This window comes from Anarhichas minor, unplaced genomic scaffold (genome assembly GCF_050575085.1).
Source record: "Anarhichas minor isolate MPS153535 unplaced genomic scaffold, ASM5057508v1 ptg000004l, whole genome shotgun sequence".
Lineage (NCBI taxonomy): Eukaryota > Metazoa > Chordata > Actinopteri > Perciformes > Anarhichadidae > Anarhichas > Anarhichas minor.
Genome location: NW_027466450.1, coordinates 8,583,872 through 8,609,656, shown reverse-complemented (window position 1 = coordinate 8,609,656; position 25,785 = coordinate 8,583,872). Strand labels below are relative to the sequence as shown.

Below are 25,785 nucleotides of genomic sequence, written 5' to 3'. Positions count from 1 at the left end.
GTGTGTGTGTGTGTGTGTGTGTGTGTGTGTGTGTGTGTGTGTGTGTGTGTGTGTGTGTGTGTGTGTGTGTGTGTGTGTGGTGGATGGCCTCATGAAGCCCTCCTCAGACAAGGTCTCCTCAGTGTGAGTGTGGCAGCTCAGTCACAAGCCTGGCATGGATGTCTATGGTAATGACTTGGTTCAGAGAGGACAGGCAGGTCAACCAGTTGTTCTCTCTCTCTCTCTCTCTCTCTCTCTCTCCAGTTTGTCTCTCTGGGGATTTCAGTCGCCTCTCTGAAAGCTCCTTCTGTTATCTGAAACTGTGCTGTGAGTTCAGCGGGGAAATAGTAGCGTCCTCCCCTTGATTTGATTATCAGCGTGGTGCCGGGGATGCTGGGGGAGGGGGGGTTCTCATTGTCGGACGTGAACTTTAACAACAGCGATTAAAAAAAACTCGCCACACCTCGTGAACTCATGAGTTGAAAAGCAAGAATGCAAAGAAGCCACTCAGCAAATACAGCATTTCAGGTGGACTGTATTTCCTTTTTGTGGATTCAGTGTTTGCCTGGTTTGTGCACCTGTATGATTTTAAAGGTTAAATCCTCATTTCCTGGTCTCATTGTTGCATCATGAGACCATCCTAGTTAACTGAAAGTGACAAACACAGCCTATTGTACAAGTCTACTCCAATGTGAGAGGAGTGGAGTGTAATTAGTGTGGCTGTAATTTATAAATACATGTGTTGTCAAGTTCGTATCGCATGGCTTCCCATGAGCCTCAAGGCTTGAGGATGGGGGGGGGGGGGGGGGTGGGGGTTGTTATCGGATTATAGTTTACCCACACACAGCTGTGACTACAAGCTCATGTACACATATGCACACATATGTTTCTGTGATTAGATTACAGTATGTTTTTTTTATTATTATTTCCATGCATTTTCTTGCATAAAATACTTTATTTTCCTTCAAACGTGCAACCAGCAACAAACACAAACTCAGAGTGCATTACATGTGGGTCAGGGCAATGCAGAGGAATGCCGTGTCGCTAAGATGAAGGCTGAACAGAACTCAACAGGTGACTTCATTGACATAGAGGCTCTCCGCTGGCCCACCCCCCTGTGTCAAAACATGCATTTACAGCCCCCACTCATGTCACACTTTGTGAATGTTGTCATCCGAAAACATTAATCACCCAGTCAGGACAATGAGCCTCCAGAAGATAAATATAGTGCATATTAATACAGACAAAAGAGCTTCATTTTCTTTCTACTCTGTGCTTGATTGACATTAAACCCTGTAAGCATTTGAAATCACGACATCTTTGAATGCAAATAGTTCTAATAAAGGTTTCAGTCATCATAAACTTGGATTATATTTGGATAACGTTGCAAATCACTCTGAAGCAAATTGCAAATTCATTACTTCTGCTCATGTAGATTATTTTATACTATTTTGTTGGATTTAATATTTTATATAGCTCTCGTTTTAAACTTTTTTTTCTAGTACTGCTGCAACATCAATACAGTCTTGTCTTATTTGATCTCATTTTAAATGTAAACACGCTCTGCGCTTACTCACCTTTTTGTTTACATGTCTGTTGTAGGTGCTTTACGATGTGAGTGGGATCCTGGAGAAGAACAGAGACACCTTCAGGGACGACATCTTGTTTATTCTCAAAGACAGCAGGTGAGCATATCGCACTCTTGTCCTCTAGCATGCCGAGCACACGCCTGTATGATTCAGTTCATATGCAAGTTTTTACATTCACGCCTCCTGTTCTGCACCCTGTGTGTCTGCAGGCTTGACTTCATCTACGACCTCTTTGAGCGCGTCGGTAGCAGAAATGGAGACGAGACCTTAAAGATGGGCACGGCCCGACGCAAGCCCACCGTCAGCTCTCAGTTCAGGGTGAGACCGAAGCTTCCGTGACCTAACTGTCACTCCCAGTTCAGCGCATGATTGTGTCATCACACAGACAACGAGTTAATAGTCTCCCATGTGCTGCTGCATATGAGGATCACTTAACCTGTTAACTCTTGGCTGTCTATCTTGGCATGATGAGTGTGAGCGCGAGGGCACAGACGAAAAAAGGAGGATAGAAATCATGAAGAGACAGAGGGGGAAGGAGAATGCTGCTAGTGGATTTGATCTGCAGAGAATGATGGGCGATGGGATGTATAAAATATGTGGTTGTGGCTGTGGAAGGGGGGCAGCGGAGGGCTTATCTAAGCATGTCCTAACTGCAGTGGGGAGAGAAGGAGCAGGGGAGGATTTGGCAGGCTGCCTGGGCTACAGTTCCTAAAGCCAAGGGATTAGGGTTGATGGCTGGGCAGAGAGGGGCCAACCAGGGGCCAATCATGCTCAGTTCTGCCAGGCCAGGCCACGCTGGAGACAGACTGTCTGAGGCAGCGAGGAGAGCGAGGCTGACATAGCCTGCGAGGTTCAAAGGTCCTCGGTGTGTGTTTGTGCATGTGTGTGTGTGTGTGTGTGTGTTATGGTTTATAAGGGCTGAATTATAGTAAAGAGACAGAAAGTATCAAATTACATTTAATCTGTTCCTTTTTATACATTTTGTCAACAATACTTATACACGTTTATTTTAACATTTCTAATTTTAGGACTTTTTATATTGTTTTATTGGTACTTTTACTCAAGCAATGTCTGAAAACGTGTTCTACAACAGGCCCTGTGACAGTGGTGGAGTACATTTACTCAAGTGCTGTGTACTTAAGTGGAATTTTGTGGTGCATTTATAGTGTCTGCTACTTTCTACTTTTACTCTACTACATTCCACAGAGAAATGTTGTACTTTTGGTCCTACTTTGTAGATTAACATTCCGCATCATGCAACCACTGCAAACATCTTCATGTTACCAAGTAATTTGTGTCATTTTATCCTAAAAGTCTTGGTTTCTTAAGACAGGTGAAAAAAGCATTTCAGTGAGACAATGTCAACTGTTTAGAAGTGACCTAGTTTTATGTTTTTTTTTTTTTTTAATTAAGGTGACATTTTTCCAGATTCTAAAGCAGCAATCCCTCATTCTGTCTTCTTTCAAGATTCTCACAATCACGCAAAGCACTGAACAAATAATAAAGTCAGGCTTGTCGAGATTTCAACTGTTCTTGGTTCTTTTTATTATTGTCTACAAGATGAGAAGCACATGCATTGACATAAAGTAATATATTTGAATTGAATGACTTAATTACATAGAATCTCTGCTGTCTTGATATTAATCCTCTTGTTGCTGATGTGTTTCAGGACTCTCTCCATTCCCTGATGGCAACACTAAGTTCCTCCAACCCCTTTTTTGTACGCTGCATCAAACCAAACATGGACAAGGTAGGTCATGCAAATTTCATTACACAAAATGAAGACCTGCCAGGTCTTGTCAAGGTCAGCGCCTGCAAAGTTAAACCTTGTTGATGCTATTGATAGCTCCCATTGCCCAGAGCTAATCTTTAGTCAGATAAATGTTCCACTTGAAAAGTAACTATTCTTTTTATTTTTGCTGCAAATTCTCTTTACTAATAAACTGATACCGCTCTCATGCTTTGGTGCAAAGACTCCCATTGTACTTCCTCTAATAAAAGGGCTGCGTACCAGCACATTCCGACCACTTTATCCCTTTTACCGGAGGTCAGAGGTCACTGTTGGCCACTCCAGCTGCAGCAGCTTGGCTGATCTGGCTGCATCAGTGGAATGCCAAGATAAGACCACAGTGCTGTGGCTGTAGTGACACCAGGGGGGACGTTTATTTAATAGGCCTCTATTCCTCCACCGCTCTTTACCAGATAACTGCAAACCCTGTCACTGTTATCCAATTTTCTGATATTGGATGGTTGGTGAATTGGTGAATTATGTTTCTCTATGTTTTCTCTGTGTAAGAGACTGACCTTGCATACGCTCCTCACCTGGCCTCAGTCGGTCCAGATGGAACAAGCCGTGCCTCTGTTAATCCTGCAGAAATGACAGGATTGCGTACATGCAAACAGACACCACGTACAATGTATTTGTATGATTTACATGCACCCACCCTCTTTGGAAAATATGTCACTGAGGGAAGGGTCAGCTTGTTTTCGCTCAAACAAGTCAACATGCCGTACCTCTTTCAGCTGCCTAAATCCTCTGCGAAAGAGCAGAGTTCAGAGCTCAGAGTGGTGCACATTTATGTCTGTGTGTGTTTGATTATGAACATGAACACAGACAAGCGTGCCTTTGTAGCCAAGTGTCTGTTTCCATGCATAGTAGCATTAGCCTGTAATTAGATTGACACATTTGGGGAATGCTGTGCTCCTATGTGGGGCTTATCCAGCACTGCGTGCCCTCTGGGGGACAATGGCCTTCGTGCAGTCCCTGTGAGCGGTCAGGCGGCCTGTGTAGGAGTGTAAGTCGGCAGATATCACAGATGCTTTCAGATAAGCAGACCTGAGTATCATCTGTAACACGGAGCTGTGAACAATGCAGCTGATTATTACAGAAAGAAAGGCCAAACCCGGTTGGCCAGGTCTTGTTTAACATTGTTCGTGTTTCTCTCTGATGTGGTGTGTTTTCTTTGCAGTAACCTGATTGTTAATGTAAAATGATAGCATTCCCCATTGCCTTAAGTGTTTTGCTGTCCCGTGTCTTCCACTCGCAGATACTCACCAAAACATCAATTGTGCTGAACTTTCAATGCATAGCTGAGAATGACTTGTAAGCATAGAACTGTTTGTGTTGTTCTCATTTGAGAGGAATGAATAGGCATTTTGGTTGTTTGTAGTTTTCATGTTGTTTTGTTGTTCGTCATCTACAGAAGGCCAACCAGTTTGATCCTGCTGTAGTCCTGAACCAGCTGACATACTCTGGGATGCTTGAAACCGTGAAGATCCGCAGGGCTGGATTCCCCGTCCGTAGAACCTTTCAGGACTTCTACAGCAGGTCAGCAAAATACCAAGAAAATACTGAGCACACTGAGGCTGACGAGTCATCCAAAAGTGATTGAATTATGTTTGACAACTCGAAAAAAACGGCAAAAGCCAAATAAAAAAATCAATCTCTCAGGTGCTGAAATTCCCAATATTTGTCTTCTGCTGTTAATCTAAATGTGTGTGTGTGTGTGTTTCCACAGGTACAAGATGATCCTGAATAACAAAATCCACTCAGACGATGAGAAGCAGAGCTGCTCGGAGCTTCTCACACTTCATGACAAAGCCAAAACAGATTGGCAACTGGGGAAGACAAAGGTGGAGCACACACACCACACACACACACACACTCTCACACACCCACACACACACAAATATGCCCCAACTTGTTTTTGTCATTTAGGAGGACATTGCTTTGACTTACTGTCATGCCCTAGATACTCACACCAGTAACCATAACCACTATCCAAAACCAGCCCCAACCCTTAACCCTCAACCGTATCCCAACATTATCCAAAAACAAAGTCTTAACCCTACAATTGTATGTGTTGCATTGGAAGGACCAGCTTTCTGTCTCTAAAATGGGAGCCGATTCCCCATAATGCAACACATGTGAACAGATATTTGTCCTCACAATGTAATTAATACAAGCACAAACCCACACATATGTTTCCCTGTAAGATGGACCAGCCAAGCTCTTGAAAACGTGTTCAACAGTTTTTAAGCATATTGGTTCAATCTGGTGATTTTCCCTCAAGAAGTCATGCTGCTGTCATTCCCAAGCTGTTAATGTGTGCCACAGTTTGGACAGCCCAAACTGTGACTCATGTCCCAAACATGTTTCTGGCCCGTTGTGGTCAATCTTCTGCTCTCCTGTTGACAACTACAGAGTTACCCGGCTACTCCTTAAAAAACCCCCGACACCAACAACTGTTACTGTAACTGTAAACCAGCGCGGGGCTTACGGTAATCCTGAGGCAGCCTTATTGTAGCTGGAAGAGTGTTGGCCTCCTGTTGATTTAATAAACTAAACTCCCAGCGAGTGTTTTGGAGGCAGTGCTGAAGCGTTGCAGAGGTTAGAGGAAAGTCACGCATTCATCTTTTAGAAACGTTATTGTAGCGTTCTGATCTCCATCTGTTGCAACACAGTTTATCTTCTCCCGTTTTTCTCTCTTGGCCTCTTTATTTCAAACAATCATCAACTCCCCTCGGCAAAGGCCTCTCCTTTTCTCTGCACTCCCATTGAATGATTAACCTTTAATGACCAGTTCGATGCTGGACAGCGAAACCTCTTTTCTTCATGTTGAACTCAGCATCGATGGCCTCTACGCTGCAGAAAAAGGGGTATAAATAACACAGTTTTATAGGCTTTCTTGAAATCCCCCTCCACATTTGTCCCACTGTTACTTCCTGCTCTAAGTTGTGGTTCCTCTGCAGCCGTTAAATCACTGAGTCATTCAAATAATGTGCACATGCCTATCTATATTACATTTTTCACACATGCACATAGCATACAACTCCAGAGTCACTGTGTGTCACAGACTTCAGAGAGAGAAATAAGGGTTTCCTCTGTGAGGATAAAACTTCATTATGCACTCAGGGTGAGAATTTTGACCTTTTGCTGCCTCTGCTGATGACTGTTTCACTTTACACTCCGTAAACTATAAAAATAAAAGGAGAACAAGACTAGTTTTTTTTCAATTAAGACTCAGTCTGTGTCATTCTGTCCACATGGTTGTGTTTTTGATGGCAGCGTAATATTTTTGGGCTCAGGGAACTAGTTGTGGGAAACGGGGCTCAGAGACAGATGGGGGCTACATTTCCTTTGGAGAAACAATCTGTGTGTAATTATGTACGTTCTGATTGTGTGCAGAGGAAGTGTGTTGCCCAGAATTAGGAGCGTGTGTGTGTGCGTGTGCGTGTGCGTGTGTGTGTGTGCGTGTGTGTGTGTGCGTGTGCGTGTGTGTGTGTGCGTGTGTGTGTGTGTGTGTGTGTGTGTGTGTGTGTGTGTGTGTGTGTGTGTGTGTGTGTGTGTGTGTGTGTGTGTGTGTGTGTGTGTGTGTGTGTGTGTGTGTGTGTGTGTGTGTGTGTGTGTGTGTGTGTGTGTGAGACATTTGTTTTACAGACTAGGGAAGGATGTGGACGAAGGGGAAGCTTCCTCCTCTCACAGACTTTGCAGAGGCAGGCAAGGCTGCAGCTGTGGGATCCTTTGATTAGTGGAACATCTGGGGCACAAACACACACACAGTCACTCAAAGCCCCCCCCCCCCCCAGTTGATCCTCCAGACTAGCAACAGTTATCGCATTATCACATAAACCCAGATAACACAGCTGATTGGTTCTCCCAGCCTGCTAACGTGGTCAGACGTATAAATCTGATGATTTATAATGTTGTGTTACCACTCTTTGTTAATTTCTATGTTTTAGTGTTTTAGTCTAGGATGAGCTGTTGGCTGTCATTTGTCCCACAGTACCAACTTTAAAAAAAGTCTCCAGGAGTGAGGAAGGGGTTAACTAAACTTTTTCTCCTTCCTTCACAAGAGCAAGGAGGGGTGTGGCTTTCTATCTGGACACCAGCCACCATCCCTCCCCCTCACCCCTCCATCCCTCCTCTCTCCACTCCCTCTCTGTGCACTCAGTCGTGCTACCAACGCAGCAGCAGCAGCAGTAGTAGTAGAGAAATGTTGAGGAAGGACGCCTGAACACAATGAGGCTCTGCAGCAGCGGCACTAGCAGCAACACTGCAGTCCCCGTGCCAGTTTTCCCCTCTGCTCCGCTCTGCAGCCAGGGAGAGCAGCAGCTAGCCTGCTAGCCTTTAACTGCACTACAGCTTCCTCTGCAGTGGGCACAGGGTGCTGCCAACAGACAACAGGGGGGCCCTTCACATCTCTGTTGGCCCTCTTTTTGCAGCCCTTACCAAGAAGAGGAACTAACCCATCCGGTTTCCTCCCCCTCCCTCTCTCTCTGTGTCTCTCTGTCTCTGTCACTCCCTGTCGGCCGTGGCGCTGCTCGTCCCGCAGGTGTTCCTGAAGGAGGCCCTGGAGCAAAGGCTGGAGAAGGAGAGGGAAGAGGTGCGGCGCAGGGCTGGCATGGTGATCCGCGCCCACATCCTCAGCTATGTGGCAAGGTGAGTGGTGGAGTGTGGAGGAGGGGGTGGGGGGCTGAGTGGCAGCGACAGTTGTCATTGTTTAGTTTTTGGAGGGGGGGGTGCATGCCGTTGCACACTCGTGTGCGTGTTATGTGGGTTGTACAGGATCAGTGCCGAAGTTGCTTCCCAGATTCTCAAGTGCAGTAAAGATGTTCAGTTATTTCAACTCGTAAAACTTGTTGACTTGCTGGTTGGCCGGTCATTACAAACTCATGGATTACGTTGTTCATATCTACAGAACATTAAAAATGTTTCCTATGATACCAGATATGTCATGCATAATGTTGGAAAAAATTCACTACACATTTCTTGTACTCCAGAAAGTCTTATAGCAGGAGTGTCGAATCATAAAGTCTGATTGCAAAATAATAATAAATGCACTTTGTATCACATGATCTCAGTTTATCAATAACATATAAGGTAAACTTTAGTTTTGAAGGTTTGTGGAACAAAACAAGTACAATGAGTTTTCCCGTTTTTTAAATTTTTTTATTCCTACACAGTTGGAGGAATGTGTATAAAATGATGCACATAACATCTAGAATATTTCCATATGATGTAATGGTGCAGCCATAAAAAATATTGGGCTCAAAATATTTCACTTGTGTAAAGATATTATAGTGCAGATGGATTCCGTGCGGTCGATGTTGTTTTACTCACTGAATAAATCTCAGTCTTTTCTGCCTGAGCGGCAAGTTTTCCCCCTCTCCACTCTCCCTGTCAGACAGGAGGGCATCCATCTCTGCTGCGGTTCAAAAAATGTGCACATGCAGACACTCTCAGGGATGTTAATTGCACCTGCGTGCTCCAACATATCATGTCACATACAGTCCTCTGAAGGCTCCGCTGGGAGAGTATAATGGGACTGATGACAGTGTTCAGGTTGTGAGTTCCCTTCACTTCAGAGGCACTCATGCTAAAGACAGAGGCAAGGGAAGTTCCCTAAAGACCCAAGCAAAGCCTTTGTATTATTATATGTAACATTATCTCTGTCCTGAGACCAGTCAGAGGCCACGGAGTGATTACTGTAGAGACTAGGCCAGGCTACGGGTCAGAGAGTCAGAGCAGTGTGTGTGGTCCTTTTGCAAGTTACTTGTATTTGTGTGTGTGTGTGTGTGTGTGTGTGTGTATTCAATGCATGTGCAGTGTGTGGGTGATGGGGCTGAGTCACAGGGCTAAACACAGCAGCCCACATGGCCACAATGGAACAGCACAAGCCCATCAGACTCTCAACATTGCACAGTTTACAATGTACAGACGTTCTTACCAGTGTGTTTGTTGAAACAGAGTGAGCGCCTTTGCTGCTGTGCAACGTCACAAATAAGTTTGTGGTGACACACAACATTGGATTAAATATGCGTCCGTGCTTGACTTGAAAGGTGTGCGTTTGATTTTCTCCCCAGGAAACGATATAAGAGGGTTCAGTCCAGCGTCGTCACTATCCAGAAGAACTACCGCGCTCACTTTTGGAGACGCGTCTTCCTGCGGCTGCGCTTCGCCTCCATCGTCCTGCAGAAACATCACAGAGGCCAGCTGGCCCGATCCCTCCATCGCCAACTCAAGGAGGAGAAACAGAAGCGAGAGGAGGAGAGGAGGCGAGTAGAAGAGGAGAGGAGGAGGATGGAGGAGGAGAGGAGACAGCAGCAGGAGGAGAGGAGACAGCAGCAGCAGGAGGAGAAGAAGAGACAGAGGGAGGAGGAGGAGGAGAGACAGAGGCTCGTGGACAAGGAGATGAAGAGGCGGGAGGAAGAGGAGGAGTCGATGAGGAAAGAGACGCTGAGACTGATGAAGGAGAAAGAGGAAGGGCAGAAAATGGCAGCTAAAGCAGACGAGAAAAGGTAGTTATTCGCTCTTTGTGACATGTTGATGATGCATTTATTAAGATCAGATAATCATTCCTTTATATGCACATTTGTCATCCCAAATGTTATTTATTTCATTTTTTAGGAACTCCCTGGTAAATGGTGTTTGTCAGAAGGTAATTCCTTTTCAAAAACTTTCATTCAAATAATAAAAACACTATTATGAGGTGTGTATGTGGTGGCGTAACGTAATTAAATTTGCTCTTTCCTTGTCCACTTACAGAAGGAGCTGTCCCAGACTCTGTCCCACAGTCACACCTCTGAGGAGGAGAGCCGTCAGATGGAGGAGATCCTGCGGCTGGAGAGGGAGATCGAGCGTCTGCAGAAGCAGCAGGAAGACGGCGTGTCCCTTCTCGGGGACGTCTCCCACGAGGAGCTGCGGCAGATGAGAGACGCTGAGATCTACAGACTGGAGAAGGAAGCTTCCCGCGTGGCTACTGAGTTTCTGGAGCTCCTGGACTTTGGTGGTTTAGAGCCATCCCTCTCGAGTGAGGAGAACCTCCACGACCCGACTGAATCTACAGCCCCTCTGGCCGAGGAGGAGGTGGACGAGGTGGACGAGGGTTTCCACGCCGAGGACGAGTGTGTTCCTTTACCCGACTTCCCGCCTCCGGCTGCAGTTCCTCTGGACAAGGAAGTATTCCAAAGTATTCCCCCTCCTCCGCCTGCTTTTGCAGAAGGACTAGTTGCCACCCCCTCCTTTGCCTCCTCTCCTGCACCGGCAAAGCTCTCCCCACTCACCCCCAACGGACTGAGTCACGGCCCGGCTCTCACAGACTCCCGAGCCTCCAGACCTCCTTCTCCTCCTCCTGTAGTCACTAATGGAGAAAGGGCAACGTGCCACAGATCCAGCAGAGGGTCAGACTTTGAGCCTGCGAGCGAGGAGCCGTCCCACTCAAACCTGCCAGACGCCGAGTCAGACTACGACCAGGAGGAGTTTGAGGAGGCTCATGGGAGCTCAGGCGCTAGCACCAATGACGGCCATATCACAGATGAGGAGGTGTTGCGAAAATCCTCCTGTACCCAAAACAGCCTGGACTCCTTCAGAGGCAGCTCGGACTCGGTGAGAACTAACAGGCTGAGAATCATTTCTGTCAAACGCTACAGATCCAATCCTGATGGGTAATCATTCGGAGTATCGGTGTTTACCATAAAAAGTGACAGGAAGTGCTGTTGAACCAAAAACAAATGCGTTTTGCCCTCAAATTGAAACCAAACATGGAATTGCTGCATTTTCCATTTTCCCATGTCAGATCAAACTGTGAAAGCCATTGTTCACATGTTCACTGACAAACACCTAGCTTCCTTCTGGGTATATTAATTCCCTCGTGCAAATGCAGCGATTATGCCTGCACGTGTGCAAGCCTGAGTCTCCTCCTAACATATCAAAAGGCTCCGCTCGTGTTAGAATCACAGTGAAACAACTGTTGCAGTTATTCGTTTTGGCTCTGCTGATGAGCGTGTCAATCTATTCCCACATACTGCAAGTCAAGCAGAGAGCTCAGAGCTAACGCTGTCTGATCAGCAAAATGTCAAAGGGAAAGGAGGGAGTGTGGGTGTGTTTGCTTACGACAACACAAGTTCAAGACAGATTTTGGGCACAGATTTAAGTAGTGAAACTAAAAACTTCTTGTAATTTTCAGAAAAACAAAAAACAACCGTCTCTTTCTTGAAATTCCCTTACTGATGTGCAGGTTATATGAACTGTAATTTATATAAATTGCTTGTAAAGGACATGGTTCCTCATGGTATCCTCATGGAGGACAGCTAACGTCCTAAATGTTGGTGTTTGTGTTTCAGTTCATTGACAGCGATGAGGACAACGACGGCTACGTGGACACGGACGAGGAAGTCTCCAATGGGAGAGTGAATATGCTGAACGGCAGTGGGCCTCCATACTTCCACGGCTACCTCTACATGAAGAGTGAGTAGCTTCACCAAACCACCGCCCAGCAGGCATGCGGATGACTTCTGCACAGCTGAACGCAGCTCGTCTCGTTGTTTCTTGCTTGTTTGCTGTCTTTATTTATGTTCTAGTGCTTACATTGTCTGCATATACTGTATTTATTTTTTGTTAAATGTAGTTTATTGTTGTTTTGCACGATTGTGTGTTTCGTTGCCAGAGGATGCATGCATATGTGTGTGTGTATGGGTGTTGCTGGGAGGTGTTAAAGCGGTTTTAAGGTGTTTAATGTGTCTGTTATTACTACTCCCATCATACTGAGATTCCACATGATACATTAGTAATTAAGCATAGTTTCTGTCTCCCTCTGCTCTCCGCACCTTTCCCTCTTTCAGGTGGTCTGATGATCCCGTGGCGTCGCCGCTGGTGTGTCCTGAAGGACGAGACCTTCATGTGGTTTCGGGCCAAGCAGGACTCCCTCAAATCCGGTTGGCTTTACAAGAAAGGAGGAGGAATGTCCACTTTGTCTCGGCGCAACTGGAAGATGCGCTGGTTTGTTTTGCGGGAGTCGAAGCTCATGTACTTTGAGAGCGACAGCGAAGAGAAGCTGAAAGGAACCATCGATATCCGCACAGCCAAGTAAGATCCTGTTCTCATTGGGGTATTTGAGGGTCTTAATTATTGCTCAAAAGAAACGGAAAAGTCTGCGGTTCACTAAGTTTTGTTGTACTCCGGGTCTGTCTGTAGGGAGATAGTGGACAATCATGAGAAGGAAAACGCCCTGAATGTTGTGACTGAGGAGAGGACGTACCACATCTATGCAGAGTCTCCAGAAGATGCCAGGTACATCATATCCGTAGTACCATAGAAATCCTTGACTAGATGTTGCTGTGTTGTCGGTACTGTCTGTAAAAGTGATGTGTGGGAATAAAGTTCCCCCTTGTGGTTGCCAGTGGAAGCTCACGGTGTAATTTTCAATTATATGTTTGCTGACTTTCACTTTCTGAACTCCCTCTGACCCCATCCAGTGGTTGGTTCAATGTGCTGAGTCGGGTCCAAAGCGCCAGCCCGGAGCAACTCATGGAGATGCACCACGAACAGGCCAACCCAAAGAATGCAGTGGTTAGTGCTGTTTTACCTCTCCACTGCCTGGGCCCCGGCCTCAACTCCCAGTTTTTCAGCAGTAAAGATGAAGCGCATCACTGAATCAGCTTCAGTATGACGGTTCAGATGTGGGTCACTTAGTCATTTAAGCTGAAGAAGCAGAATACACACAGTGGTGTGTCATTTTTATGGACGTTGAAAGATCGCAGTGGAGTTAATGGCATTTGCAGATTTATGAAATCCAACGAGCTAGAAATGTAATTTAACAAAATGATGGACAGACAAACATGCAAACCAAATGTCATAGAAAGAAGTTACAGACTATCCTGGCATTTACTCCCAATAAACCAAACTCCCCTTGGAACCTCTTCACTGTCTCACCCGACTCTCAATTATCCAGTATTATACAGTAGTAATAATCTCTACTTTACAGCAAGAAGTGTTATTTTCAAGTGTATTATTGAGATGACAGGAGAGAGATGACAGGAAATTATAGGAGAGAGAGAAGGGGAATGATATACAGCAAAAGATTACATTTCATGGTCGTCAAGTGGTGTGCTTGTTGCCTTCAACTCACCTTGAAGAAAATCCAGCCAGCTACTAACATTTCAATATTTCCACCCTCCCCTCTTCTCTCTGTCCAGGGCACACTAGATGTGGGCTTGATTGATTCTGTTTGTGCATCAGACAACCCCGACAGGTGAGGAACGGCTAACAAACCTAAAAGATAGATTCAAACTGCAATCTAAGTAGTACGGCAGCATCGGTGTAACGACACGCGTGTGTTTTATGTGTTTCCGTTCCTTCAGACCAAACTCGTTTGTGATCATCACGGCCAACCGGGTGATCCACTGCAACTCAAACACACCAGAGGAGATGCACCACTGGATCGGCCTGCTGCAGAAATCCAAGGGAGACCTCAGGGTTGACGGACAGGAGTTCCTAGTCAGAGGTCAGTCAGTTGAGACACACGCACTCTGGGATGTTTATGATTTAGGAGTTGATTCATGTACTTAAGTTCTGGTTAGCTCCATAAATGGCTGATGAGGTTCTGCGCAGAAGAAAAGTAATTTGTTTGAGAGAAGGAAATATTCAAAAGGATTAACAATCATTTATATTTTTCCCGAATTATCCTCCCTCAGGCTGGCTACATAAAGAGATGAAGTCAGGAGCCAAAAGCACTTCTCTCAAGCTGAAGAAGCGCTGGTTTGTTCTCACCACCAACTCTCTGGACTATTACAAGTCGTCAGAGCGCACCGCCTCCAAACTCGGAACTCTGGTCCTCAACAGTCTCTGCTCTGTGGTGCAGCCAGACGAGAAGGTCTTCAAGGACACTGGTTAGTTCACGGTCAACGTTACTCTCAGTCGTTTCTGATTTGTTCAATTGTCTTAAGCTCCACCAGGGAGTTGTTTAGCCTCTACTTACCGTCTGTCTTGTTCACCCAGGTTACTGGAATATAATCGTCCATGGGCGTAAACACTCTTACCGTCTTTACACCAAAATGCTGAATGAAGCCATGCGGTGGGCGAATGCCATACAGGGAGCAACAGACAGCAAAGTTCCCATTGAAACGCCAACACAGCAACTCATCAGGGACATCAAGGTATTAAAGGATTCTCCTTGTAATGCTAATAACTGCTCGCCTGTGTGCAATGTCTGACCATGAGGTTTTTACGTGCCACACTAAATGTGCTCATAATAATTTACAAAAAAAATTGCATGCGATGTCATTAACACATTGATGTTATTTGAACTCCAATTCTTTTCAGTCATGCAAACCTTTGGCAGGGACACACACTGTAGTAAAGTGAGGTACTTGTACTCACTGAGTGTGTGCTGTGATCTTCTTTAAGTATTTTTACCTTTTTATTCCTCACAAATAGCTGTTTCCTAGCTTTACTGCAATACTAATATCCATCACTGATATTGCTACTCTGTAATTTGTCCCACACTGACTTAATAAAGTCACCTAAATACAAACTTCTGCCTATTTAATGGTGCTTTACTTTGTTGTAAAGATAAGTCATGACATCTTTACTTTAAGATCGCTGATCCCGTTTTCTGTCTGTCCAGGAGAGCAGTTTGAACGTGGAGGCTGTGGAGCAGACATACTGGAGGAACCCCATCTTGAGATATACCCAGCATCCTTTGCACTCCCCTCTTCTACCTCTGCCCTATGGAGATGTCAGCATACTCTGTGAGTGAAGTGGTCTGTTGAAATTGAATTAATACTAGGTATAAAGTAAAGAAAATATGTTAATTTAGTTTTAAAAAATGCTTTAACTGGGTGGGCTGGACTTATACCCTGTCTGTCTATCTGTCCCAGTGCAAAAGGAAAAGGGTTATACCAGCCTGCAGGATGAAGCGGTGAAGATCTTCAACTCGCTGCAGGAGATGGAGGCTGTGTCAGACCCTGTCCCAATCATCCAGGGAATCCTACAGACCTGTCAAGACTTGAAGCCATTAAGAGATGAGGTTTACTGTCAGCTGATCAAACAAACCAATCACGTCCCGCACCCAAACAGTCCCGCCAATCGCGCCCACTGGCATCTCCTGACCTGTATGTGCTGCACCTTCCTGCCCAGCCGAGGCATCCTACGCTACCTCAAGTTTCACCTCAAAAGGTGCAGTCTATTTCTGGGCACGTGCCGTGATTCAAAACGACCCCATGGTCGGAGATTACAACGGGTCGGAACTTCTACTTTACTGTCTTTGTGTGTTTTCAGGATTAAGGAGCTGTTTCCCGGTACAGAGATCGAAATGTTCGCCCATTTCATCGGTGAGTCTCTGAAGAAGACCAAGAACAGAGAGTTTGTTCCCTCTCAAGAGGAAATCATGGCACTGCTTACCAGGCAGGAAATGACCACCACAGTGTACTGCCACGGAGGAGGCTCCTGCAAGATCTCCATTAACTCGCACACCACCGCCGGAGAGGTAAGAGAGCCGTCGCCACTGCAACACAAGCAGTTTTTAAAATAACCCTCTGCAAGATATCACTGTGATTACTTTACACAAACGCTGATACAGATGTTTTGGTTTATAACGAGGCAAGAGGAGGCGCTGTGCTAATACACACTAAGCGTTGTGATTGTTGCTCTGTCCAGGTGGTGGAGAAGCTGATCCGAGGTCTGGCTATGGAGGACAGCAGGAACATGTTTGCACTCTTTGAACACAACAACACTATAGACAGAGCTGTAGAAAGCAGGGTTCTTGTGGCTGATGTTTTGGCTAAATTTGAGAGGTATGTTACCCGTGATTACTCTTCATTACATATTATATTTGATATTGTTACTATAAATTCAGGGTTCTGTCACATAGGATACCTAACACCCGTTGATAAGAAAGGACCAAAGTCGATATGTAAGTGACAAGTTTGTGGCTTTTCCCACCAGACTTGCTGGCAGTGAGGAAGCTGAGGATGAAGGCCAATGGAAACTCTATTTTAAACTCTACTGCTTCCTGGATGTGGAGAGCATGCCAAAAGAGGGAGTGGAGTTTGCGTTTATGTTTGAGCAGGTGTGTTTTACTCATCCTGTCGCACTTTATTGACTATTTTCAATCACAATGGTGCTCACGACGATAACTCTTATGCTGTTCCTCCAGGCCCATGAGAGTCTGACCCGGGGCCACTTCCCTTCCCGCGAGGAGACCCTGCAGCACCTGGCCGCTCTACGCCTGCAGTTTCTGTTTGGCGACAAAGCGAAGGTCACCTGGAGCCTGGAAAACGTCTACCCCGTGGGACGTCTGCGCAGCCGCATCCTCCAGTTCACCAAGGTGGGCGGCGCCTCGGGCTCAGGCCAAACTCTGGAGCGCCGAAGGACTAGCTTCCTGGACGGGACCCTGCGACGGGGGTTGAAGACGGGCTCAATGAAGAAGCAGCGCATGGAGGAGGAGCAGATGTTGGAGATGTGGATAAAGGAGGAGATGTCTGCCACCAGGGCGAGCATCGTGGAGAAATGGTCCCGCCTCAGTGGTCTGGACCAGCACCAGGCCATGATCGGGTACATGACCATCATCAAGGAGTGGCCTGCATATGGATCCACACTGTTTGACGTCGAGGTAAGCTTACGCGTCTTTTAATTGATGCCCGATCCGATCAACACGGTCAATATCAGCCTCGATACTGATACGACAGATCAGATCAGTGCGTCCCTAGTTGCGACGCCACTGCACACACTGGATGATGTTTATGCCTCCCTGTGTTTGTGGCTTTCTAGTGCAAAGAAGGAGGCTTCCCTCATGATCTCTGGTTGAGTGTGAGCGCTGAAAATGTGTCGGTCTACAAGAGAGGAGAGCCCAAGCCTCTGGAGACCTTCCCATATGAGCACATCATTTTCTTTGGCGCTCCACAGCCCTGCACCTACAAGATCACTGTGGACGAGAGAGAGATGCTCTTTGAAACACCACAGGTGCGTCAACTTTTTCCGTAGATATCAGACTGTGTTTGTTTGTAAGAGGAAACAGGATGTCTGCTAACTGTGTGTTTCATCCGTACATTGCCAGGTTGGAGAGATCACAAAGATTATGAAAGCCTACATCAACATGATTGTGAAGAAGCGCTGCAGTGTGAAGTCCATGTCCAGTTATGGAACCAACTGGATCCGGTGATTCACTGACAGGACTCGACATGTACTCTGCTACGGTAGAAGATGTAGAGATGGCAAGAGGAACAAAGCACCTCCACAGAGGTTGTGTTTCAGAGCTTTTTGACTGGCTACTTAGCAACGCAGACAAACTCCATCCAGAAAGATTCCTTTCAATAAAGACAAACAAATAAAGGAACTACTGCTTGTGACAGAAGTGGGAACATTACAGCATCTGCACCATTTTAAGCATTACAGTCCAAGTGTTGCTGCCCTCCATGCAGTCTCATTAATTACATTGCTCATATGTCACATCTTACTTGAAATGTATTTCAGGCATTTTGCTAAATATCCAAGAAAACTATCTCAAATTTCCAAACAGACATTCATTCAACATCTGAATTAAGACTTTTTAATTTCTAAAAGTGTAGATTTTCTTTAAACATGCATCCAAACTAGAATGTGTTACAGTGGCAACTTGACCGAGTTGTCACCTTTTTTCAAGTGTTTTTCCTACAGATGTTGCGCCCCCATTATAATGAATGTTCTCCTTAATGGAGATCCCCTCAGGTTTATGTGTCAGAAACTGCAACTGTCCCAGGGAGATATCCCTCATCTTGCCTTATTTAAGATTTTATTTGAGCTATTCTGGACTAAAAGATTCAGTGTATATGCGGCCTTTCAGGAATGGAATATAAATTTTGGGGTGTTGAGTATAGTGGTCAGTGGTAGGTATGGCTTCCACTGGTGCATTTACTACAAAAGCACATCCCTATCTTTTAAAAAAGAAAATTCAACATGAATAACCACTGCATCAGTGGAGATGCATCGTCTATAACCACTGCAGTCGAGTATTTTCTCAAAATGCACGATTACTGAAAATCAGTCCAACCAAAATATACTTCTCTACTAGAACAAGTACTTTTTGTTGAGCTGTTTTATTGTGTACTGACTTGAGGGTATGTAACTCAAACTGATGTCCAAGGTTGTGTTTTTAGAAACAAGCAGGATAGTGCTTGTTGGGTGTGTCTGTGTCTAAAGACAGTTTTACTGTATTTTTCTCAGTGATGTCATAGGCCTTGTAAGGGTGGGGTATTTATTTATGGCAGTGTCAATGGATTGGGAGAACAAGCAGAGGTGAACAGAGTGCTGGAAATGTGTTGTCGCAGTTGTCCTAATACTTTTGATTTTTCTATTTGTGCATTCTTGGACACCGAAATGTAGATTCAGACAAGTTGTTCATGACTTACTTATGATTTTTCTCCATTTTGTGCCCTGTTTCTGAGCTTTTTTCAACATAAAATAACCGAAGTGTGTTGCCCTCGACACCCAACATGCTCAATTCCTTTTATTGATCTAATAGGATATTTCTCTCTTCCAATGTAAATGAACACAAAGGATGCCTATGCCAGTTGACTTACAGTATAGTTCATGTTATGGTCCAAACGTATTGAGCTTAGTATTTACCTCACTTCGCATCACTGTCTTCCATCGCTCTCCAATCGTACTCACTTAGGCGATCTGGTCAGCTGCCGGCGGCCGCACCAGAGATTGATCTAGCCATTGACGATGACTGTATTTCTGAGATTTCTGATTGTTTTGAGGAAGAAAAATCAGAAAATGTTTTATATCAGAATTTAAAGATGCTCTAATAAATTATTGTATTTGAAAATGCTGTTATTACTGTCTCATTGTCATGTCTCACAGGGGGCAAAATAGTACGCCCAGTAAATCTGTGGATGTTAATCTGTATATTCACACATTGCGACATATTACTACGGCTGATACCAATGGTGGTTGAAACACTGAAGCTGGAATTGGTCCATGTGCATTTTTGTGTATAAAATGAAGAACAAAAAATAATGAATTAATAAACAATAAAATTAATGCATTGCTAAATTGTGCCACAGCTTAGTGTTTGGGCATTCTGTCTGTTAGAGTGGACTAATTACACCTTTAGTGACTCTTATTAGTGTGACTTCTTATAATCATCACAGCTCTGCCCGTCATCATGCTGCATCATGTACTGTTGGCAGAATTAGAGAAACAGAAAAAGCTCCATTTATTTCAGGCATGTCCAAAGTCCGGCCCGCGGGCCAATCACGGCCCGAGGTCAGATTTTATATGGCCCGCACCTTCTGTCTTAAAATGCATTATTTATGGCCCGCCAGCACAGTCAAAACGGAATGAATGAATCATACAAATTCAACATGCAATTCCTCTTTTTACCTCATGGTGGCAGCACCATGAGGTAACTGTCTGGCTGTTTGAAATTGGCTCTGACCCTTGACCTGTCATGTTACAGCAAGTAAAAAAAGGAAAGTCGATAATGAGGGCCGCCGCTTCCAGGAGAGGTGGAGATCGCAATATTTTTTTCACCGAAAATCGAAACAACTGTGTCTGCCTAATTAGTCATGAGACTGTTGCCTTGTTTAAGGAATATAATGTAAAGAGACACTACGAGACCAAACATGCTAATGCTACAACAAGCTACCAGAGAGCGACCGAGCTAGAAAAGTGAAGCAACTCCAAGATAACTTGGCCACACAGCAGCGGTCCTTCTCACATGAAAACATCATCAGAGTAAGCTACCAAGTGGCCATGGTAATTGCTAAACATGACAAACCTTTTACGGAAGGTGAGTTTATCAAAGACTGTGTTATGAAAATAGCAGAAAACATAATTGCCCCGAGAAGAATGTTTGCTAATGTTTGCCTGGCTCGTAACACTGAAGAGCTATCATCACATACTAAGAGACAACTTGATTTGTTTCGTTAGCCTGTTTCATGTGTGTTGAACTTAAATGTGAGACAACTTTTCATTACCCTCACTAAGTCATATTTAAGATTGTCTTGAGGTGAGAATATTGATCGGTTTCTATGTAATTAGCTTTTAGATGGCTTGTTCTTTGTGTTATCTGACTTTCAAGATGTGAAAGAAAGGCAGAATAGTTGAGATGTGTTCATACATGAATGCTTACATTTGGTTACATTGCTATTTGCTGTCATTGAAAATAAAATGATTAAATAACAATGTATGTATAGGCTACTTGTATTGTTTAAAATAATGTCAGCAGGGACTGTTGACCCTTGGGCATTTTCACATTATCAAATCTGGCCCTCTTTGAAAGAAGTTTGGACACCCCTGTGGTAAAATAACTGTCAGGAAGTAAAGTGACATTTTTTTTATCAACCTGACAAAATTATGTTCTTGTGGGAAGAAAGGAAAAGAAAAGGCAACACTGTAGCTTCTTTACATTCTAATAGAATGTAAAGAAGTTACATTGTATCAGAATGTAGCTTCTTTACATTCTAATAGAATGTAAAGAAGCTACATTGTATAGAATGATTCTATTGAAGTTATTCCTTTTTTAAATGTTTTAGACGAGTCGCTAATCACTTTAAAATAGTGATTATAGCTGATTTAATTTACAGACATGAGATTGATCTTCTCATGTCACTCTCTTTATACAATGATATAAATTCATCCCCGTTTTATCTACAAGGCTACTTGTATTGTTTAAAATAATGTCAGCAGGGCATTTTCACATTATCAAATCTGGCCCTCTTTGAAAAAAGTTTGGACAGCCCTGTTTATTTGAACTTGGTGAGGTTCATGTATTATTCCAAGATGATCCCACTGCTGCTAGCCTTGTAGTCAAACCAAATTAACAACCTGATGAAGCTTTTGTTAAATTACCTACTCGGTAATCTGTACTATCGATCAGTCTGTGGAGAACTCATCTGGCATGTGGTTACAGTAAATTAGGATAAATACTGTGTTAGAGTTGATATGTTTCCTTTTGGATTCTGCATGGTATGTTGGAATGGGCTGGATATTGAATATTGTGGCTATTGTTTTTTTTATTTATTGTAAACACTTCCAGGTAAATACTTTTCTTGAACAGGCACCTTCAAGAAAGTTTTTTCTCTTTACAACTTTATAATGTTAATAAATTATTCACTGATGTTTTATGGATCAGTTACAAATTGTAGCAAATTATATTTAAATGGTAATGGATGTACTTTTCCAATCCGCCATCAATTCTGCTGTCAAAAATGTTAAAGGGGCCATTAATAAAAGGTAAGGTTTCTCCATTTCAGAGTTCTCTAAAACGACACATGAGATTAAGCCACCAATAAAGCACTTTTACGACCACTTGTCTGTAATTGTGTGACAAAGCAATGTGTCGTGCTGAAAGAGGAGAAACTGCTCGAGATATTTCACAACCTGGCAACCCAAAACGTGTTGTTATTGTTTATTTTTTTCTTTTTTTAATACAACATGACGGAACGGACACTCTCTCTCACCTACATTGAACATTTTATGGCTTCGCACAATACATTATTTTGGGTAGCGTAAGGAGCTCGTGACGTCAGCCCTCGAGGAGGTCCACCCTCCAGTCTGACTCCTCGGAAACGTTAGTTTGGTCAGTTACTTCCATGCTGTCGGTGGTTTGCACTCGTCTCACAATGTCCGGAGTTTACCGAGCCTTTGCCTTTGTCTTGATTTTCTACGGAGTGTTTTTGACCACAGAGGCGCAGACACCGACTCCTTCTCCAGCTCCGAGTAAGTGTGTGTGTGTGTGTGTTTTTTCTCCAGCTTTTAGCCGTTGTGCTTTGTTTTGTATTACCAGAGTTGGGTCAGGAGGTGGTCACATGACTGCAGAAAAAAAGTGGATTTCCACTAACCAGAGGAGGCAAAGATAATCATCTCAATTCATGGTAATGGTTCGCAAGCAAACTTTATCCTAGTTTCTTTGTGTCTTAATAACTGTAGACTCTGTTTATGATTTGTCACTGTGGGCATAAAGTTTAACCTCTGTTAAAATTTAATTTCCTGTAAGGCCATTTATACAACAGCTCGAACCTACAAAGTAAAAAGAGGGCCAGAATGCCATAAAACAATATAACACACTGCCTTGTATCTCTGTTTCAGCTCCTTGTGCCTCGAGATCCAACACCAGTTGTGCTGAATGTCTGCAGAATGTGACAGTGAGTCTCATGAACTCGAATACAAATGCTGTAACGGGTTTCAGCTTTGGTAGTGGTGTATTACTATGAATAACAATACTAAGCCCAGTGTTTTTGTTGCAGTGTTTGTGGTGCTCACCAACCAAACAATGCATCGACTATCCAGTGAGGAACATCCTGCCCCCCAGCAGTGTGTGTCCATTGAGTGATGCACGATGGGGGTTGTGTTGGGGTAAGACTGACTACAGCTTAGCCCTCACATCTGGGTATATCCTGCAAAATTAAATGACAACTACTCCATTGTTTGAGTCATTTTTGCCCAAACATTCTCTCGTTACAGCCTTTAATTAGTGATGATTTGCTGTTTTTTTTCTTTCTTAGTTGGTAGTAAAGTGAATATCCAAAAACCTATTTGAAGACCTGAACTTGTGATTTAGGAAATAGTATAAACTATTTTCTGTCATTTTAGAAGTTGAACAATTGATTAATCCATAGAAACAATTATCAGCAGAATAATTAATAAGGAAATCAATTCCAGAACATCTTTAGTTTACTAATAATCATGTAATGTCAGTTAATTGACTTAAACGACTGAATGACTAATTATGGTGCTTTTTCTCAACTGAAAAAAAATGTTTTGGTCTACTAAGACCTGAACTACCAATAGTTAAAAAAGAGGGCAGTAGTGTCTATTTATTATGATTCAATGCTCTTTTTTCTCTCCGTGTCCACCTTTGATTTCCAGTAAACTTCCAGATTTTGATCATCACCATGTCAGTGCTCGGTGGCATCATCGTTATTGGCCTTCTTGTTTGCTGCTGCCGCTGCTGCAAGTGTGAAAGAAATGGGTGAGCATTGAGTCACGTGAAGTGTTGGCTGGGAAATCTGGTTTAACATGGAAGGAGGAGGACGGGGAACACAATGAGTCGTTTTTGTGCGAGGCCGGGCTGATACCGCCATCTCCAAAAGCCTGCCAGAATGTGTAACTGCAGTTTAGCTCTGAAAATAATAACATTGGTCTTTCTATTTAGCTGTGGTCTAGCCTCTTTTAAAAACTTGTTAATTTAACAATGGCATACATATATATGTGTGTGTATGTATATATGTGTGTGTATGTATATATGTATGTATGTATATATATATATATATATATATGTATGTATGTATGTATGTGTATATATATATATATATTGTTAGACTATGAGACTGATTACCTGACTTACTTGTGTTGTATGAGGCTAACAGAAAATCACATCAGACCTCTGGTCTCACTATTGTCATTTATATTGCAATGTAAGCTTTTATGTACAAAAACACAACTATGATGAATAATAATATAACTGTTTATTCTAGGAACAAGAGAGAAGACGCAAAAGTGGAACGACAAACCCGTGCGAGGAAGAGTCGTCAGAAGGCGAAGTAAGTGTAACTGTTGAGGAGGGGATCTACAAAATTAACAAATATAACTATATATATATATATATATATATATATATATATATATATATATATATTCAGATAAACAAACTACAAACCCATATTTGTTTCTATAAGTGTCATTATAACAATAACCCTAAAATAACATAAGAGGGAGTCTCCTAAAGCACATACTGTGGACTGTCCACGTCAGCATGTTGATAAATAAATGTTCAAGATAAAAGAGGCTGAATGTTCTTGCCTTCTCAGAAATGTAATTTTATGTTATGTATTTTTAAGTGGCAGGTATGTAAAATGAATAAATAGGATTTGTGGTATTTACCATCAGCTTATTACAGCAGTACTTTGTGTTGTGAGGATTCAAACACTGTAGGCGTGAGTGTGTCCAGTGTTCTCTGTTGTCCAACAGTTTGTCTTTTGTGTCGTCCCTTACAGGAGTACCGAAATGCAGCTGAGACACGATGAGATCAGGCAGAAATATGGTGAGACTAATGTCTTAAATGTAAATGCTGGAGTATCAGACATGCTTTTTTCGCAAAGCTTTGCTTACATGCACAGTGCTAAAAGAGTTTCAAAATGAATGCATAACGGGGTGTGGGAACGATAAGATAGATAACACAAGATAAAGATAATGGAACCTGAGCTGAGGAAACTAGGAACAACATAAGAAAAGTCTTCATAAAACAAGAGAGAGTCAAAATATAAACTATAATTTTGATCAAGTAGCGCCATCTACTGGATACAAATGACACCGTACAAAGCTGATGCACTATAATTCACTTCTAACGCTTTTTATATCGATTTTTGGAAGACAAGGATTTTAGAAATACAGTGATTTACTTGCTTTTAACCCACAATTCAAATTGTATGCAACCAGCAAACACTTGCTAACTAGTCCGGATGTGTTGTATTTCTAATCCAGTAATATGCCATACAATGGGTTATAAGATTTGTTCTCCATTGTGTTTTACAGGTATGGCAAAGGATAATCCATACGCCCGTATGAACGATCATTGAGAAGTGTTTCAGCGGTGATTCCATAAGCAAATCCCTTAAGTTGATTTTATTGATGCCAGTAACATTGAGATACACATGTAGCATATAAGAAAATGTGATTATCTGATTTGGTTTCTGTGTCTGCAAAAAAAAAACCAAGATGTTTTGAAATGATTTAGTGTGCACTATATTTCAAACATGGTCTATTCACCTAATGTTTCATATTTTATACACGTTGCTCTCTGTTGTTACACCAGATTCATATTTCTTATGCCTTAATTAGATATAAATGATTATAGGAGAATGTGTTCAGTTGACTTGTTTTTCTGTCCACACAAGAAACTTAGATGTAAGGGTAAATCTGTCAAAACCTATTGTCCACCATGATATGCAAACATTCCTGTGTCATTTTGCATAACATGCACTGTTGTTAGATTTCTATAACTCAAAAGTTGATCAGAGTTTGTGGTGCTTCTTTTATAACCAGCAGTATCGTTGTCATACTATATCAGTAATACACACTATTTTACTGATCGCCATTCATCTCTCAAGTACAACATTTATTTTTATATAAAAAGTTAATTTATCACATGTAACTCATTTTACGCTTATTGCTTTTTTTTAATCTGTGAATAAATATCAGGATCAGAATAGTCCTGAACTTTCCTGGATAAACAAAATGTAACTACGTGTGAGGGATTTGATTTTTGTGAGAAACAAATTGTGACCATTTCAAAATAAAATGAATAACTTGTGACTTTCATTCTTAATTAATTTCCAAATTCACAATTTCCCCATTTACCTCAAGCCCCAATCTACCCAAACACAAATACAGAAACAAGAAATGGCAAAAAAAGTTATTCAGAACTGAGAGAAAGTATGGAAACATAATTCC

The 25,785-nt window shown here is 43.0% G+C and overlaps 2 protein-coding genes across 2 annotated transcripts in view; both read left to right on the top strand.

Moving 5' to 3' along the window:
* The window catches only part of myo10l3 (myosin X, like 3), a 47,908-nt gene extending 28,752 nt beyond the window's left edge, over positions 1–19,156 (top strand). The window contains exons 17-41 of the mRNA XM_076111982.1: positions 1,582–1,664; positions 1,778–1,886; positions 3,238–3,318; positions 4,772–4,896; positions 5,087–5,201; positions 7,904–8,010; positions 9,435–9,869; positions 9,979–10,009; positions 10,117–10,956; positions 11,694–11,817; positions 12,192–12,435; positions 12,544–12,639; positions 12,825–12,918; positions 13,545–13,600; positions 13,710–13,852; positions 14,043–14,237; positions 14,347–14,504; positions 14,975–15,098; positions 15,228–15,525; positions 15,628–15,835; positions 16,006–16,142; positions 16,294–16,417; positions 16,505–16,960; positions 17,119–17,310; positions 17,405–19,156. Of these exons, the coding sequence (XP_075968097.1) occupies positions 1,582–1,664; positions 1,778–1,886; positions 3,238–3,318; positions 4,772–4,896; positions 5,087–5,201; positions 7,904–8,010; positions 9,435–9,869; positions 9,979–10,009; positions 10,117–10,956; positions 11,694–11,817; positions 12,192–12,435; positions 12,544–12,639; positions 12,825–12,918; positions 13,545–13,600; positions 13,710–13,852; positions 14,043–14,237; positions 14,347–14,504; positions 14,975–15,098; positions 15,228–15,525; positions 15,628–15,835; positions 16,006–16,142; positions 16,294–16,417; positions 16,505–16,960; positions 17,119–17,310; positions 17,405–17,509 (4,680 nt within the window). The 3' untranslated portion in view covers positions 17,510–19,156. The remainder of the gene's footprint in view (positions 1–1,581; positions 1,665–1,777; positions 1,887–3,237; positions 3,319–4,771; positions 4,897–5,086; positions 5,202–7,903; positions 8,011–9,434; positions 9,870–9,978; positions 10,010–10,116; positions 10,957–11,693; positions 11,818–12,191; positions 12,436–12,543; positions 12,640–12,824; positions 12,919–13,544; positions 13,601–13,709; positions 13,853–14,042; positions 14,238–14,346; positions 14,505–14,974; positions 15,099–15,227; positions 15,526–15,627; positions 15,836–16,005; positions 16,143–16,293; positions 16,418–16,504; positions 16,961–17,118; positions 17,311–17,404) is intronic.
* A 2,738-nt stretch (positions 19,157–21,894) lies between these two features.
* On the top strand, positions 21,895–25,647 carry pttg1ipb (PTTG1 interacting protein b). Its single transcript, XM_076108385.1, has 7 exons — positions 21,895–22,053; positions 22,423–22,478; positions 22,581–22,689; positions 23,203–23,305; positions 23,811–23,876; positions 24,330–24,376; positions 24,868–25,647. Exons 1-7 carry the CDS (start codon positions 21,927–21,929, stop codon positions 24,909–24,911), a joined length of 552 nt encoding a protein of 183 aa, XP_075964500.1. The 5' UTR covers positions 21,895–21,926; the 3' UTR covers positions 24,912–25,647.
* The last annotated feature ends 138 nt before the right edge of the window (positions 25,648–25,785 follow it).

Coding starts and splice junctions, on each gene's coding strand:
- pttg1ipb (XM_076108385.1), top strand. CDS start 21,927: ATGCTGTCGGTGGTTTGCACTCGTCTCACAATGTCCGGAGTTTACCGA. Junction 22,054..22,422: donor GACTCCTTCTCCAGCTCCGA/GTAAGTGTGTGT, acceptor TCTCTGTTTCAG/CTCCTTGTGCCTCGAGATCC. Junction 22,690..23,202: donor ACGATGGGGGTTGTGTTGGG/GTAAGACTGACT, acceptor TTTGATTTCCAG/TAAACTTCCAGATTTTGATC.